Source organism: Hypomesus transpacificus, chromosome 5 (genome assembly GCF_021917145.1).
Source record: "Hypomesus transpacificus isolate Combined female chromosome 5, fHypTra1, whole genome shotgun sequence".
NCBI classification, from domain to species: domain Eukaryota; kingdom Metazoa; phylum Chordata; class Actinopteri; order Osmeriformes; family Osmeridae; genus Hypomesus; species Hypomesus transpacificus.
In genome coordinates, this window is record NC_061064.1 from 4,283,648 (window position 1) to 4,298,427 (window position 14,780).

General features: G+C 49.6%; 1 protein-coding gene across 10 annotated transcripts in view; it reads left to right on the forward strand.

Annotated features, from left to right (window-relative positions):
• Positions 1–14,780, forward strand: part of phldb1a (pleckstrin homology-like domain, family B, member 1a) — a 29,652-nt gene that overhangs the window by 7,087 nt on the left and 7,785 nt on the right. For 7 of the 10 annotated variants that reach the window (XM_047021030.1, XM_047021035.1, XM_047021036.1 and 4 more), the window contains exons 2-11: positions 827–928; positions 2,164–2,287; positions 4,249–4,419; positions 7,466–7,591; positions 8,272–9,530; positions 12,630–12,878; positions 12,989–13,141; positions 13,273–13,410; positions 13,911–14,039; positions 14,599–14,754. In XM_047021030.1, coding sequence (XP_046876986.1) covers positions 827–928; positions 2,164–2,287; positions 4,249–4,419; positions 7,466–7,591; positions 8,272–9,530; positions 12,630–12,878; positions 12,989–13,141; positions 13,273–13,410; positions 13,911–14,039; positions 14,599–14,754 — 2,607 coding nt within the window. Of the gene's footprint in view, positions 1–826; positions 929–2,163; positions 2,288–4,248; positions 4,420–5,227; positions 5,761–7,465; positions 7,592–8,271; positions 9,531–12,629; positions 12,879–12,988; positions 13,142–13,272; positions 13,411–13,910; positions 14,040–14,598; positions 14,755–14,780 lie in introns of those variants that run through there. The other 3 variants (XM_047021033.1, XM_047021041.1, XM_047021037.1) reach the window with 2 other exon arrangements.

Consider the following 14,780-nt stretch of genomic DNA (forward strand, 5'->3'; position numbering starts at 1 on the left):
AGCTGCCTGTCTCATGGTTGTTATGTCTTATAGTTTATTTATCTTTTGTTCTCCCCACTTGAGGATCAATAACATCTTATCTTGTTCAGACGCTCAACTTAATCTTAGAGATACTCGGGCGTGCTGACTCATTTGTGTTGTCTGTGTGTCCAGGACATGTCATGTCCTCAGGGGTTTTCCCTTGCCAGGAGGTAAGCATGTGTTCACAGCTGGACGGAGTCCGCAGCATCTGTCTGTGAAGTCAGAGTGAATGTTTGTGTCTGTGTGGGTGTACTGTGAGCGTCTGTGAGTCTCTTCATGTGTATATGCGTGAGTCACAGTGATTCACGGGCAAGATGCAGTCAGTGTGCAGTAGCTATCTTGCACCTGCTGCACTTGAGATACACACAACATCCTGCTGTAGTGTGTGTGTGTGTGGGGGGGGAGGGGGGGGGAGGGGGGGGGGGTGCATGACATGTTGACTGAAGTGAATTTAGTCTGATAAGAGGAAAAGCTAAGTCTGTGGTCAGTTTTGGAATGATAACATGGCCGGCCAAATGCTGTTTCATGGTCAGAAGGTGGCGACAGAGGTGACGATCACAAGCTATTTGAAGCCTTTCACTCACGACAAATCATATTTCAACATAAACCAACGACAGCTTCTCTATGGGCAGCCCCCACCTTACCCCACCCATCAGTTTGCGGAGACAATTACCCAGTATTCACTGGGCCCCACACAGAGCCACGTGACAGGAGCTGAGAAGTGGGACAGAAGGGTCTCTAAGGAGAGCAGTGTTCCCATTGGCTCCTTCATCATGTGTGTCCATGTGTGCGGATGTTCCGGCAGGATCTCCATGTGCCAGACGGAGTGAGTGACAGCGCCGCCAACATGGACAGCGTGAACAGGAACGTGGTGGAACAGGGCCGACAGACACACCAGGTCCTACAGGTGAGTCACCTCCCCCGGGCCCACTGACTTTCACAGCGAGCATCAACAGTGGGGGTCAGATGGCTGAGCGGTTAAGGAATCGGGCTATTAATCAGAAGGTTGCTGGTTCGATTCCTGGCCATGTCAAATGACTTATGCAAGGCACTTCACCCTACTTGCCTTAGGGGGAATGTCCCTGTACTTGCTGTATGTCGCTCTGGATAAGAGCGTCTGCCAAATGACTAAATGTAATGTAAATGTAATCAACAGTGGAAGTACATGTGCAGGTAGATGTAAAGATGTCAGTTGTATGGGTCAAAAAAGGATGTCGTGGAACACAAAGTGAAAAATCTGTTATTTCATTTGGCAATCAGTCGATTAATCAATGAACTGATTTCATTTTGTCCAATTCTTGACAGACAGGCCAAAAGAACACTGGGTTCAGTCAAGCAGAACAAATCTATGCACAGAACAGCAGTAGATGTCATAGAAAGTGAAAACAAATAAGGAACGACTGAGTTACTGACCTGCATGGAACAATGCTTCTCACAGGAAAGGTCAGCTGACAATATGGGCAGGACTCACAGTTAATGCCAAAAGATGGCAGAGGAAGATAAGCTAGCTTGAATAAACTACTGTGACATTTCCAAAAGGGTTTGACAGCAAAATAAGTGAGTTTGACATTAGAAAAACCTACAGGCTGATTTGGAGTGCACATGCACACACAGGAAATGCGTACCTTGTTAAACTGCAGGTGAGATGCTCAAGTTGTGACTAGAGGGCATGAAGCGGAACGTCATCACTACTTTAATGGGCATTCTTACTTCAAAGAGCAGGAACCGTTTTAACAACCTAGATAGACTCCACAAGCAGGCTGGAGCCTTACCTTGTGGCGGAGTCTTCCCTGTTGATCCAAACCGAAGCACGTCTCTGAGAACTATTAAAGCTGATCGTTGACTATCATGTCAACACACAAACAGGAGTTTTAGACTAGATTTCTATTGTGATAAGTGAAGGAGATCAACAGTGTACTTCAAGGACATTGTCTGACAAATAACTTGATCTCCTGTTTACCCAAAGGGTGACCCCCTACAGTGCCCCGCATAAGGCCCCTGTTTAAAATCTCTTAATCCAATAAAGGAGGGCACTGGGCATTGGGCACACAGACCCGGTCTACCCCCATGGCCCAGTAAAGCCCAGAAGGAGAATACATTCACATATGCCATCTTCACTCCAGTCTACCTTTGCATTGACAGAGCACTTCTCTGGACCTGATAGAGACGAGCAGGTCCCTGAAGGTCCAGGCAGAGCGCCCCCACCTGGTCAGCCTGGGAAGTGGCCGTCTGAGCACAGCTATCACCTTGTTACCACTGCAGGAAGGTAAGCTATCATAGCACCAGGAGCTTGTCTTCTGTTAGAGACAACTACAGCTAAATAGACATGCGGGAAAATGATTGTGTTCCCGAATGAACAAAGACCACAAGTCACAGGTAACTGGACTGGTAACTGGAAAGTACTGTAAGCTCATCCATTATACGTTCCATGAGAGCATTTGTGCTGTCTGGACTCTCAGAGAAAATGATCCTGACATTTTGCAGTAATTACCAAAGCTTGTGCTTCTGCGAGGAGAAGCCTGGTTGGTCACGGTGATGATTCCATGCAGTCACTTGTTCCCTGGCATAGAGCCAGCGGTTGAGTGATATCATAAGGCAACCGGGCGGAGGAGGAGGGGAGAAAGTGAGAGGGGAAGGGGGAAGGAGGGACAAAGGATGGGGGGGAGGTGAAATGAAAGTGGTGTACAGTACCAGAACAGAGGAGCAGTGTGTTCAGGAGCCTGCCAGATGTAATCATCCTAAGAATGACAAATAGAGGACTTTGGGATTAAGTGACAGGAAGAACACAGCTCGTCAGGACCGGCCATCCCAGAGAAGGTGGGCCCACTGGACACGGTGGTTCCCTCTGAGGATCGGCTCTGGTTCTGCTCTGCAGGCCTGAGGAACGGACACCTGTCACGTACCCTTTTCACCTTGGCCCTATTCAAACATATAGAGGGTAAACTAGAACACGGCAGGGCCCCTACTGAGCAAACGGCACACAGAGCTTTTTTAAGCACTACTCTACGAAGAGAAAATAGGGTCGACCTTGTCACCACCCCACTGCCCCCCCCCCCCCCTTCCAGTTCAAGTTAACTACAGAGCACTGAACACAGACAACGCCCCCCTCCCTCCCTCCCTTCCCTCTCACCCTCAGTCTCGTAACTCTGGGGGAACTACAGTGGTTATGCCTCCCATCTCGGCGAGTTCTTTCTTCCCATCTGGGTGTCCTCAGAGCCCAGACAGCAGAACACAAGACCACAAGCAGCAGAGCAGAAGGAGAGAGGCCTGCTGGACAGGGACAGACAGTGAATGGGAATAGGAAGAGGAGAATAGGAATCTGAGGTAGCCTGCTGGGGTATTCTCAATGGAGTCTGTCCTCTATGGCTTGTGGTTCTGGGCTGTTTCATCAGCTTGTGGTGTGTGTGTGTGTGTGTGTGTGTGTGTGTGTGTGTGTGTGTGTGTGTGTGTGTGTGTGTGTGTGTGTGTGGGGGGGGGGGGGGGGGGGGGGGCAGTGTGAGGAGGGGGCTTGTGGTTTGGGTTGTGTAGAGATCCACCCCTTGTAAATTTCATTGGAAAGTCCTAATACATTCCAACGGTGGCTGATCTAATGCAGTCCTTGTGGCCATACGATGAGCATGTGCCCAGCCCAGACTGTCTGGAAGGGACAGCACCTGCTGTTGCTCACTCTGACACTTAGTGAGATCAACTCTACAAGTGGACCAGCCCTGGTCCTGGTTTGGGTTGTGTAGAGATCCACCCCTTGTAAATTTCATTGGAAAGTCCTAATACATTCCAACGGTGGCTGATCTAATGCAGTCCTTGTGGCCATACGATGAGCATGTGCCCAGCCCAGACTGTCTGGAAGGGACAGCACCTGCTGTTGCTCACTCTGACACTTAGTGAGATCAACTCTACAAGTGGACCAGCCCTCTGGCCTTGACCTCCATATTCTTTTACTGTGAGATCACAGCGTCTCTACCCCACAAACCAGGGCTTTGAACTTCATTCCCCGGGATACCTCATACGCCAGATGTGTTTGGTATTTCCAGGTAGGCTGGTGTAACCAAGGTGGTTTGGTAACCGCACTCCTGTTTGCACACTCCAGTCCTGCGATGCATCTAAATGACCAAAAAAGTGGGTTTTGGTACCCTGAGCTAATGTCCAGGCTTTAGCTCAGTGGTATACAGAGCTGGTCTCATGTGTATCTCAAGTGACTGGTGTGGGAATGTGTGTGTGTGTTTCCAGGCAGGACGACCCTGGGCTCAGGGAACACAGACATCCCCCTACAGGGGCCAGGGGTGGCAGCTCAGCACTGCTACATCGACAACAAGGCCGGCAACATCACCCTGCACCCCTGCGGAAACCAGTGCTCCATGGACGGCCTTCCAGTCACCAAACCTGTCCGCCTGTCTCAAGGTAACACAAACGAAGGCTAAGTTGTAACACGTTGGAAGATACTGTTTGTTTCATTAGTGTCACAGTACTACCAAAGTACATACTTGAAAGGGAAGGGCCTTCCAAGGAACCCACAAATCACAGAAGAGAGATACATATGTCTTTTACGCTGTTTGCTTACTCCTGGGCCTGCTGGTGAACAAGTAAGAGAGAGGTCGAGGAATGCAAAGCGGGAATATCACTGTTGACATAACTTGTTTCCTAGCTACCATAAAGGTAAGGATGGCATAGTCCCTGAGACTCAAAGAAGTGCCTCTTTTAGGTCTGTTTGATTTAACTACTTGTACATGCTTAGTTTTTAAGTTCTTGTTTTGTTCGTAGGCTACAGACAGGCTTTGTTGAATGCACGGTTGAACATTTACTCGAGGGTGTTCCTTTAAGACACAGAAGGTAAAGAAACCCCATGCTATGGTGACCTTGACCTAGTTGAAAGTAAAAGTAAATTAAGCAGCCAGTAATAATCACTTCCCATAGCCTCTCTGTCCCTGCTCTAGAATTGGTTTGGCTGTGCATATTTCTTCATATGTCTCTAACAGAGAAAGACAGAAAATCTATTGTTTCTGGAACATCAGATCAGAGGTTTAGGCTGACCTCAGCTCTGTGTGACACAATCACAACAGATTTAATTGTCTATTTATCATCTTTGATATGCAGAAAAGAGCAACTAAGTGTCTCTAAGATCAGCAACCTTGCTATCATGTTATGTTGGGCTTAACATCATACTAAAAGTCTATAGATGATTTATAGAACCTTTTAATTACATTCACTTGGAAGCTCAGAGAGTTGGGCTAGGGTAACAATCCTACACACACAATGGTGAAACAATCCCTTGTCCTCCCCCTGGTACACATTCCACTTTCAAAAGCAGGACTTGCCCCTGTAAAGAAATACCCAAAGCACTTGGTCCCTCCCTCCCGTGTCTTGCATGCAGCTTGACAATAATGTCATTTCGTGGAGTGGACTGCCGGCGGATGGGACAAGAAGACCGCTCCTACAAGCATTCGATCATCACCTTTCAATTATGGCGTTTAAATCAGACTATCTGAAAAAGTAAATGGATTATTCCGACAGTTTAATTTTTTTTTTTTATCAACTGAGCTTTTAATTACACGTTTCTCATATTGAAGAACAAACACATGTCATAGACAACGTCTCATTTTGTTGCAATCATCTAAACCGTCTGAACAACTGTTCTTCAGAGAAAAGCGTCAAGCAATTTTTTTTTACAAAGACCAAGCTAATGGGACGGCCCACTCATGCGGAGTTATTTTCTCGAATGAACTGGAAATAGACAAGCTACGCGTGAGTGCTGAATTCCGTTTCATGTGTTGTGGTTATGTTAATATAAATTAGTGTATTTAGCCGTGCAGGTTTAAACCGCACACATTGTCAAGAGTCATCTGTCAAATTTACAGTGGCTTCTCAATCAATGTTGTGACTAACAAACTTACCTTCTAGGACAGGAACCTTTTTTTTTATTATAGGCCTACCTGTACCTACACACCTGCAGCTCTGACTCTATCTCTGTTCCAGTGCCGTGGACTTGAGTTTAAACAGATTAGCCGATATTACATAGGCTAATAAACAAATAGTTAAGGAATAAATAAGCCTATCTATAAAATCGTATGTATCATAAATCCATATTGGCAGACGTGCGACATTAACATTGTTTGCATTACAATCCGTTAAGATACGTCAGAATGACTAGATGTCATGTGTTCTCTTAATTAGTTTAATCAATTTTAAGGTGTCTCGATGATGTTGAGCTGGTTGTTCTGTACGTCTATCACGTAGGCCTACTCCTCCACTCTTAAATCTTCTGTCTAACATTCAACTTCAGGTGATATTTTGCCATTTTTAGTGTTTTCCACGGGTTCTGAGCCACCACGTGCTTCATATGTATTTATGACAGCCTGTATATCTCCCATGGTAAGGCACCTGTTCTAGAATGGAATGTGGTTTACATTCTCGAGTTGAGTAAATATTGTACATATGGGACAGTTTAGTGGGTCCCACAACGTCACAAATGGATCACCATGTTAAGTTTGTTACCTTCTTTAAGTCCATATTCTATATGGAATTAAATGACAAGTAAACATATTTTCAATTCACTAAATCAAACTTAATCTTAACTGTTTGGATTCAATCGTTTCAATGACCATTGTATCCTTTTCCCTGTCAGTTTGAAGTACACTCACCAGCCCACATCCCCAGGGCCAGCATATAGATGCATGTTCCTCCCTCGCACCACTTTGCCCACTCCCTTCCTTACACAGCCGGGGAAATTTTTCATAATGAAACGACCCCTAGAGCTATAACTCATCCTCGGGAGTGTCTCTTCCAAAGAATTATTCCTGGCAGGAGATATTGATTTAAAGGAGTTTTACGAGTGTCACAAACCCCCAGGCCTGAGTGGTGGGCCTGTGAGTAGTAGGCTATGAGTCAGAGACGAGACGGAGGAGTATGAATAGAAACAGAGACCGCCCGGAGATCGTTCCCCCTGTGTGTACAGTATACCCAGAGCTGGATGACGCCATTTGATTCCGCCATCACTTACAGTTAATGCAATAGTGTACTTGAGAGCCAGCGAGCATTGTATGGGTGGTTACCTTATTTATGTTCTAGAACGGTGACCCTGCACTCAGCTGGAGTGGAGCTGATGTGTGTGTATGCATGTGTGTTTTGTTTGTATATGTGTGTGTGAGCATGGGAGATGTTATCAGATGGCCTGGCCAATGACTGAGCAGTGCGACAAAAGGACATCTGGCTCTCTGTTTTGGCGGAACACTGCTGTTTCTCTCAGTAGTTTCCATGCTAACTTAATTAACTCAGTAGAAGGATATTTTGGTTTTGTCCTCCATGCATTTTTCTCTCACTAACCACTTAGTCTACACGCCCCTCTTTGTCATGTGAGTAAAAGAAGGAAAAGACTAACATGGATGCCTGTTTTTTTTTCCCATCCTCACCCACGTCCTGACACCCTGCTCCTGTTCTCGTCTCCTAACAGGGTGCATGCTCTGTTTTGGTCAGTCTGCCTTTTTCCGCTTCAACCACCCAGAGGAGGCCCTAAGGATGAAGAGTATGCTGCCTGGAGGGAGCCAGGGGCCGGGCACCTACAGGGGTCACCACACAGGTAACCCCCTCTGGTCCTTTCTAGAGGAGCACACAGGCTCCGACCAGCAGGACATGTACTAGTAGAACTGTACTGTTTGATGAACTAGCTGTACAGCTATGGCTAGACATCCATTTCCCTTCAACAGTAGCGTGAAAGGGTCATTGCCAGGGTGTCTTGAGGGTGATAATAGTGTCAACAAGTCCAAAGGACTCTTATTGTGAAAACATCTGGGCTTTGATATGGCCCTGTCGAATGCAGTACTTAATCTTGGCGGATTGCCAATGATGGTGACTGTTGCCCTATATTGTGTTTTTATGAGTCAATTTTCCTCTGACCTTAGTGCCTCGACACTTAGCAGTGCCTGGTGTCCGCACCAGATCCTGTGTGTGTGTGTCTGTGTCCATGTGTGTGTGTGTGAATACGACCCACGATTTCCTGACTGGTCCCGATTTCATCGGCCGTGATTGAAGTATGGGGCTGCACTTTTTATATTTAGCATCTCCAGATCCCTATAGGATTACAGCACAGCTGAGAAACAAACCCTACAACACAGGGTGTGGTCACGGTGCTGGTGGGTCGGTGCGGGTGCATGCCCGGGGGAGAGTGTTGTAATGTGAACGTATAACAAAATAGACCACCTGACAGTGAAAGTGTTCCATCCGGTCTGTGACTGCATCCTGCCTCCTGTTTTCTCTTAGATGACCGTGCGGTTGTAAATGGGAACCATCAGGTTCTTCCCTCTGAGAGGATGAAGCCAGGACAGGGCTCTCAGTCTAGCAACATAGAGAGGGACCTTCAGGAGATCATGGACTCCCTGGTGATCGAGCACCCCCAGCTCTCCTCAGAGCCTGTCAAGCTGACCCATCACCCCATTCCCCAGTCCCCCCTTTCCCCCATGCTCAACGGGGGTGGACGCTACCTGCTCTCCTCTCCCACCAGCCCTGGGGCCATGTCAGTGGACTCCAGCTACGAGAACGCCTCACCATTCTTTTCCCCTCTCTCCTCCCCCCCATCTGGCGCCGGTGCTGGCACCCTTCCCAGCCAGGACACAGGCTCTACCACCCCCCCAGTACCTGCCTGCTCCTCCAGGTACAACAACCAGACTCCTGTTCCCCACGCCCGGACCTCCCTGCCTGGGCCCTCTAGTGGTCCAGCAACTGGGCAGAGGGTGTCTGAGAGTCCCAGGCCTCAGAGGAGGGCCGTGGTGGAGGCCTCTCCCAGCCCTACACCTAACCGTAGAGGCCAGGACTCCCCTGGCTCAGAGAGCACCAGACCTGCTCATGGGGCTTTGCCCAGCTCCATCCCCAGATTAGCCCCCAAGTTTGCCCCAGCAGCAGCCTCAGCTACCCCCTCCAGCCCCAGAACGAGGGATAGCCCTCTGGTCCAACTCCACCCCCGCACAGACAGCCCTCAACAGGCACGCTGGACCCCAGAGCCCACCACTGCATCCAGCCTGAGAAAGCTGCCCCCTCTCAGCCCCTCTATGTCCCGCAGGGGTACCCCCGGACCCCAGAGCTTCATCCCAGCTCCATCCTCCAATCAGCGCACGTCTTCTGGGAAGCCGGTCTCTGAGAGTCCCCAGGTCCGGAGCATATCTGCCTCCCCGTCAGAGGAGGAGGGGGTGTCTCCAGGGAGAGGGCTACGTGCCAGGAGTCCCTCCCCCACCTCGAGTCTGGGGAGGGAGCAGGTTGGTAGGCAGCAAAGCGCCAGCCCTGGCAGTGGCCTCACCCCAGGCCTGAGCCCTCTGTCTGGGCCCTCTCCTCTCACCAGCCCCCGGAGCCAAAGGAAGGCCTCCAGCAGCACAGGGTCATCCTCCAGGGATGCCCGGCCTGTCCGTCCTCGCACCCGGGAACGTAAGAACAGCATCTCGGAGATCAGCGACAACGAGGACGAGCTTCTGGAGTACCACCGCTGGCAGAGGGAGGAGAGGCTTCGCGAGCAGGAGATGGAGAGACTGGTGAGTGCATCAGTACAGATTCTCAGGGTGGATGAATGCACGGGCGTGGGTCTATATGTGTTCTGAACCTGCCAGATGGTTCAGTCTTTTTGAGTCCTAGGAGACTACGGCTGTACTTTGAACCGTTGGCTCACCTGTGGGTGTGCCTTGGAAGTCGCTTTGGATAAAAGCGTCTGCTAAACGAATAATTGTTGATAGATGTTTGCAGTCTCAGATATGCAATCTGTGTGTAGCTGTAGTCTACTCGAGCCTTATGTTGACCTGCTATGTGTGTGTGGGGGTGCAATGTCTGTCTGTAGCTGTGGCTGTGTGTGGACTAATATTCATTCTGATGCCTTGAGATATGTGTCCTGAGTACCTTGGCATCCGGCCACCAGCCCCAATCCCCGAGGAGGCTGCTGGCATGATTAGCCATGCTGGGCCCTGACGGGCATGCCGGTGTACATTCTTTCAAAGAGTCTCAAAGACCAAGGCCACAGGGTGTGGCTGTCTCTCACCACTATATTTATCCAACAGAGCAGCACAACTCACTTTCAAAGCCGCTTCCTCTTGACTTGACCCACCCTCATGCCCCCTCCCCATGCCCCCCCCCCCTGCCCTCCCCGCCAGTCCTTCTCCTTCCGTTTTCACAGAGCTCCCCTCTCATCCTCAGAACAGGAACACGCATCACCTGCTAGCCCACCCCAGTCTGTCTAAGCCCCAGCCAGACTCCTGGCAGTTAATGGGATCACAGAGGGGCGCGAGGAGTTAGATTGGGGGAGGTTAGAAGCGGGAGGAGGGGTATGTGTGTGAGAGGGTGGGGGGGGGGGAGCATTCCTGGCTTCCCATCAATGTGGGCTATTTCAAGAGCCAAGATGGCAGCCCGACATTGCTACGGTAGCGTCACAGTGCTGCAGACTGACGGTGTGCTTGGACAGTCACCACTCTGCTTTCGGTAAATCCTCAAGTGTGCCAGCCAGCACTTTGTCATTGCCAGGCCCATCCCCAAGTGAACTGCGTGGCTCTTACAATCAACTTGACAGTCAAAATCAGAGTGTGCGTGCATGCGTGCCCACCCATGGTAAGCAGTGGGACCTAGCCCAGTACGTCACATAAGATTACTGTGATCCACAGGCTGGTCTTTTATCAGACGGTTACAGAGACACGCAGGAAGAAAGCTCAAATGGAGAGAGATGAGAGAGATGGGGAGGATTTCCTCTGGTGAGGTAATGCTGGTTATGGAGTAATGCTCTTCAGTAGTGACAGGATTAAGGCTGAGCTTCTTCCTCTCTGTGTCATGTCGGCACACTTGGCACCACCATGCTGCCCTCGCATCTCTCTACCCAGACACAGGCTCTGGGATCAAGGGTCGCACAGCCTGTTTCCTGTTTATTGAAGCTGTGATAGACTCATATTTCTTTGAACTTTACATAACCCAAACTCCGCATGTGGTTTGAAAGGGTTACCACTAGGTGGCAGCCAAGTATCGCGGAATTTTCTGGTCTGTGAGATTTCAGTGTCGTTAATTTAATAAGTTTGGTCTTATTGTGTGTCATATTTAGAGCAACTTTGTGTTATGCATGCTCAAGCTGACTGCCAAAACAGTTTTTTTTTTTTTTTTCATCATGTATTCAATTGGATTAGTGAACCTTCTTGGTGCCAGAGCGAGAATTAATGACACAATGCATTGTGGCTGAACAGAGGCTAATCTTTGAGGAATGTATGAAGGTGTGGGTGTATTTCACATACAGTATATAAGGGTCATAGTCTACTTCTTTTACACCTCCCGCTTCCAATGCCTCAGTTAGGTCAATAGACCGAGTGGGTGGGGGACAGGAGACGTTTGCTCCTCTTTCTTAGCCTATTTGTTTGCACACGGAGTGGCTTGGAGACAGCCACAGGGATAGACACACAGAGACAGCCAGAGACAGACTCATATAGACAGACAGTGTCTGTAATCTCGAAGGCGACTGGCTGCTCCTCTGACAGGGACATGGGACAGCGTGTGAGTACGATGGATTTCGCTAGGATTTTTTACAGAACATCTCGCCGCCTGTCTCTAATGCAGTTGTCTTTGATGTACTTCAAACAGTTCAAACCTGGAATAGGTGTACACTGTGTTTTATAGTGTAGACGGTTGTGCTGTGGAAAGATTGCATTGTCTAATAACACAGTACACCCAGACTTATCTGGGTTGAACATGTGATTAATACTACATGACTCCTTCAGTTTTTTGGGCACACCACGATTAGCTGAGTTATGTCAGTCCCTGAATGCTGCTGTCGTCAGTTGGCCCGGTCTCATGGCATGGTGGTCAGCGTGGGTGGCATATCATAGTGATGGCACTGCCAACCTGTTCTGAGTGAAGGCTGGTGGCAGAGAGCTTCCTGAGAGAGGAGCCAGGCAGGTCTGTTGATCTGGGCCTCGGAGTGACCAGAACAGATGGTCAGGTCAGAGGTGAGAGGTCAGATGATGTCATTAGCGGGCCACGAGATGGGGAGCTTGGGAATTGAAGGAATGAAGGCGGTTGCTTCTGCTCGGCCCTATTGGGGTGTGTGTGTTTGTGTTAGCTGGATGTGTACACCGTCTGTGAGGTTTGGTTTGTATTAAAGCTCTGCGTGTTTGTGCCTTCTGTGGTCAGTAGTATATATTTGTACAGTATGTCGGAGTGTTTGCTTAGATAGTTCTAATTCCGTTGTTTATCTGGTGTTGCTGAATGACTTGTCTGTTGAACCGAATGTCTATTGTTACCAAATGTCTAGAAGGTTCCATTTCCACAGGTAGTAGACAGTGTTTGTGATTGTGTGGTTGTCGTAAAAGCACGCATGTCTTTTGGTTACGAGATGATCTCATGACTTAGTTATGATTATAGAGAGTGCACAGAAATGCCATCTTAGCCTCAGCAGAAGCTAAGGAGAACCCCCTGGAGAGATGTCATGTACGCTTTGTCACCCCGGGTGTCGGGTTACAGTCAGTCACTGCCGATGGCATGGGGACAGCTGCCTAAAGGGAACAATGTCACACAAGGACACCTCCTCGGACCCTCTGCCAGCCATTTAACCTCTCTCACCACCTTCTCTCTCTCTGTCACTCTCTCTGTCTCTATGCGTGTATGTGTAGGAGCGCCAGAGATTAGACACCATCCTGAACCTGTGTGCAGAGTACAACAAAGGTGACTGCCCTGTGGGTCTGAACGAGGCCGCGAGGACCGGGCTGTTCCCGGGGTCTGGGGAGGAGGGCGCTAGAGGGCCCCCCGCAGAGAGAGGGGCGGGGCCTGTCCAGCGAGGGGGAGGGGCCCAGAGGCAGAGGGAGAGTGACGAGGAGAACCAGAGAGAAGAGTCCAGCAGCACAGAGAGCACCCATCAGGAGGTGAGACACACACATACACACACTCTTTCAGCACACGTATACTATTTGTTACATGAATACATGGAGAGTCTATCCCGTAACCCTTTTTTCTTGCCCTCCGATCCCTGCAGTGTGAGGACGTGTCTGGGGTTGTTTTGGCCGCAGGCGGGAGTCCTGAGCAGGTGTACCTGGAGGAGGAGCGGGGCAGGGTCCTGGCCAGGGTGGATGAGCTCAAACACAGGGTCACAGAGATGGAGCAGCAGCTGCAGGAGTCTAGACAGGAGGTCAGCAGCCCGCGACAACACGAACCGCCTCCGTGCCCCTCTGACGCCGCCGCTCTTGCTCCGGGCTTCGGTGAGCCGCAGCCAGGACGCTCTAGTAAGCATCTCCCCCCTACGTGTGTGTCTGTCTTCAGGCGGAGATGGAGCGAGCTCTGCTGCAGGGGGAGAGGCAGGCGGAGCAGGAGCAGGTGGAGGCAGAGACGGACATCATCGCCCAGTTACAGCTCAAACTGAGCCAGCTGGACAAGGCCACCCAGAGGGAGAAGGACAAGGTAGAACCAGAAGACACACACCTGTTAGTTCACTCACAAACACATGCCGACACAACACACGCATACACACACACACACATTTGGCATGCAAGCACCAGGCGTGCCAGACAGATACACACACATACAGGGTTGGATGCATGCAGTCACACTGTCCTCCAGCACAGTCTGAACCTCAGTTTCTCTCTACTGGGCTGAAGACGAATGTACAAATGTGTATCTGCCTGCCATGAACTCTAAAGAAGAGTTTGCAGACAGTACATCCTTGCCTCCGCTCAGGATTTCATCTGTCAGAAAACATTGCTGTTTATTTGAGTTAAGCCTTGCATCTCTGCACCTTAACCCTAACCTTCCCCCAAACCCCAGACTCACCTACTGTAATGTCCTGACCCCCTAACCTCATTTCAAAAAGCTTGGCTGCATGGCGTGTGGACTGAGTTGTGTGTGTGTGTGTGTGTTTTTTTGTTTCTCCTTGGGATGGTGGGCGTGTGTGTGTGTTTTAGGGGAGGGCTAATGTGTCGGCTGAGAGGGAACTCCTGGACAGACTGCGTGAGGGGTACAATGAGCTGAAGAGCCAGCTCCATAACTGCCCTGAGTCACTGAGGGAACAGTTACAGGAACAGCTGCGCAGGGTCAGTGCTTCTCACGAAACCAGAGTCCAGCCGCCACGACACATCCCAAAACACTCTAAACATAGTGGCTGTAGACATAACAAACCATCCGCTGTGTTTCATACCATCAAAACACAACTACTGATGTGCTGGGTCTTGCATCTCCTCTCTGCCACTGCTCACTGCCTTGTAGAAGACCACTAAAAGTCGTGGAAGGTTTTTATGACTTTTACTTTTTTCGTTGTGTATATATATCTTCAAAAGTGCTTTAGGTTCATCTTCTCGCTGTACGCTTCAATATGCCACGCACAGCGTAACCACTTGCTGTTACTAATCACATTATACCAGTATTAATGAATGCTAAAGCAAGCCTGCCTAGCCTGCATCTACTTGCACTTATATTTATATCTGGGTGGCATCTTTAAATATAGGGTATGGATGGCTTGTTTTATTAGGAGTGAGTCTTCAGAGCAAGTTCATCCTATGCTTCTTTACATCATCACCATCAGTTGATGGGTGTGTTTCTCGGTGTGCTTGGGCCTGTACGCGTGTGTGCGTGTGTGCGTGTGTGTGTGTGTAGGGGGCCGATGCTCTGGAGAGTGGGACCAAGCAGTTTGAGGACCTGGAGTTTCGCCAGCTGGAGAGAGAGAGCGGTCTGGAGGAGGAGAAGGAGACCCTGAGCCGACAGCTGCTCCAGGAGAGGGCCGAGTACTACCGCAGCGTGGCCAAGAGGAAGGTAGGATGAGACACGCCCGCACACCA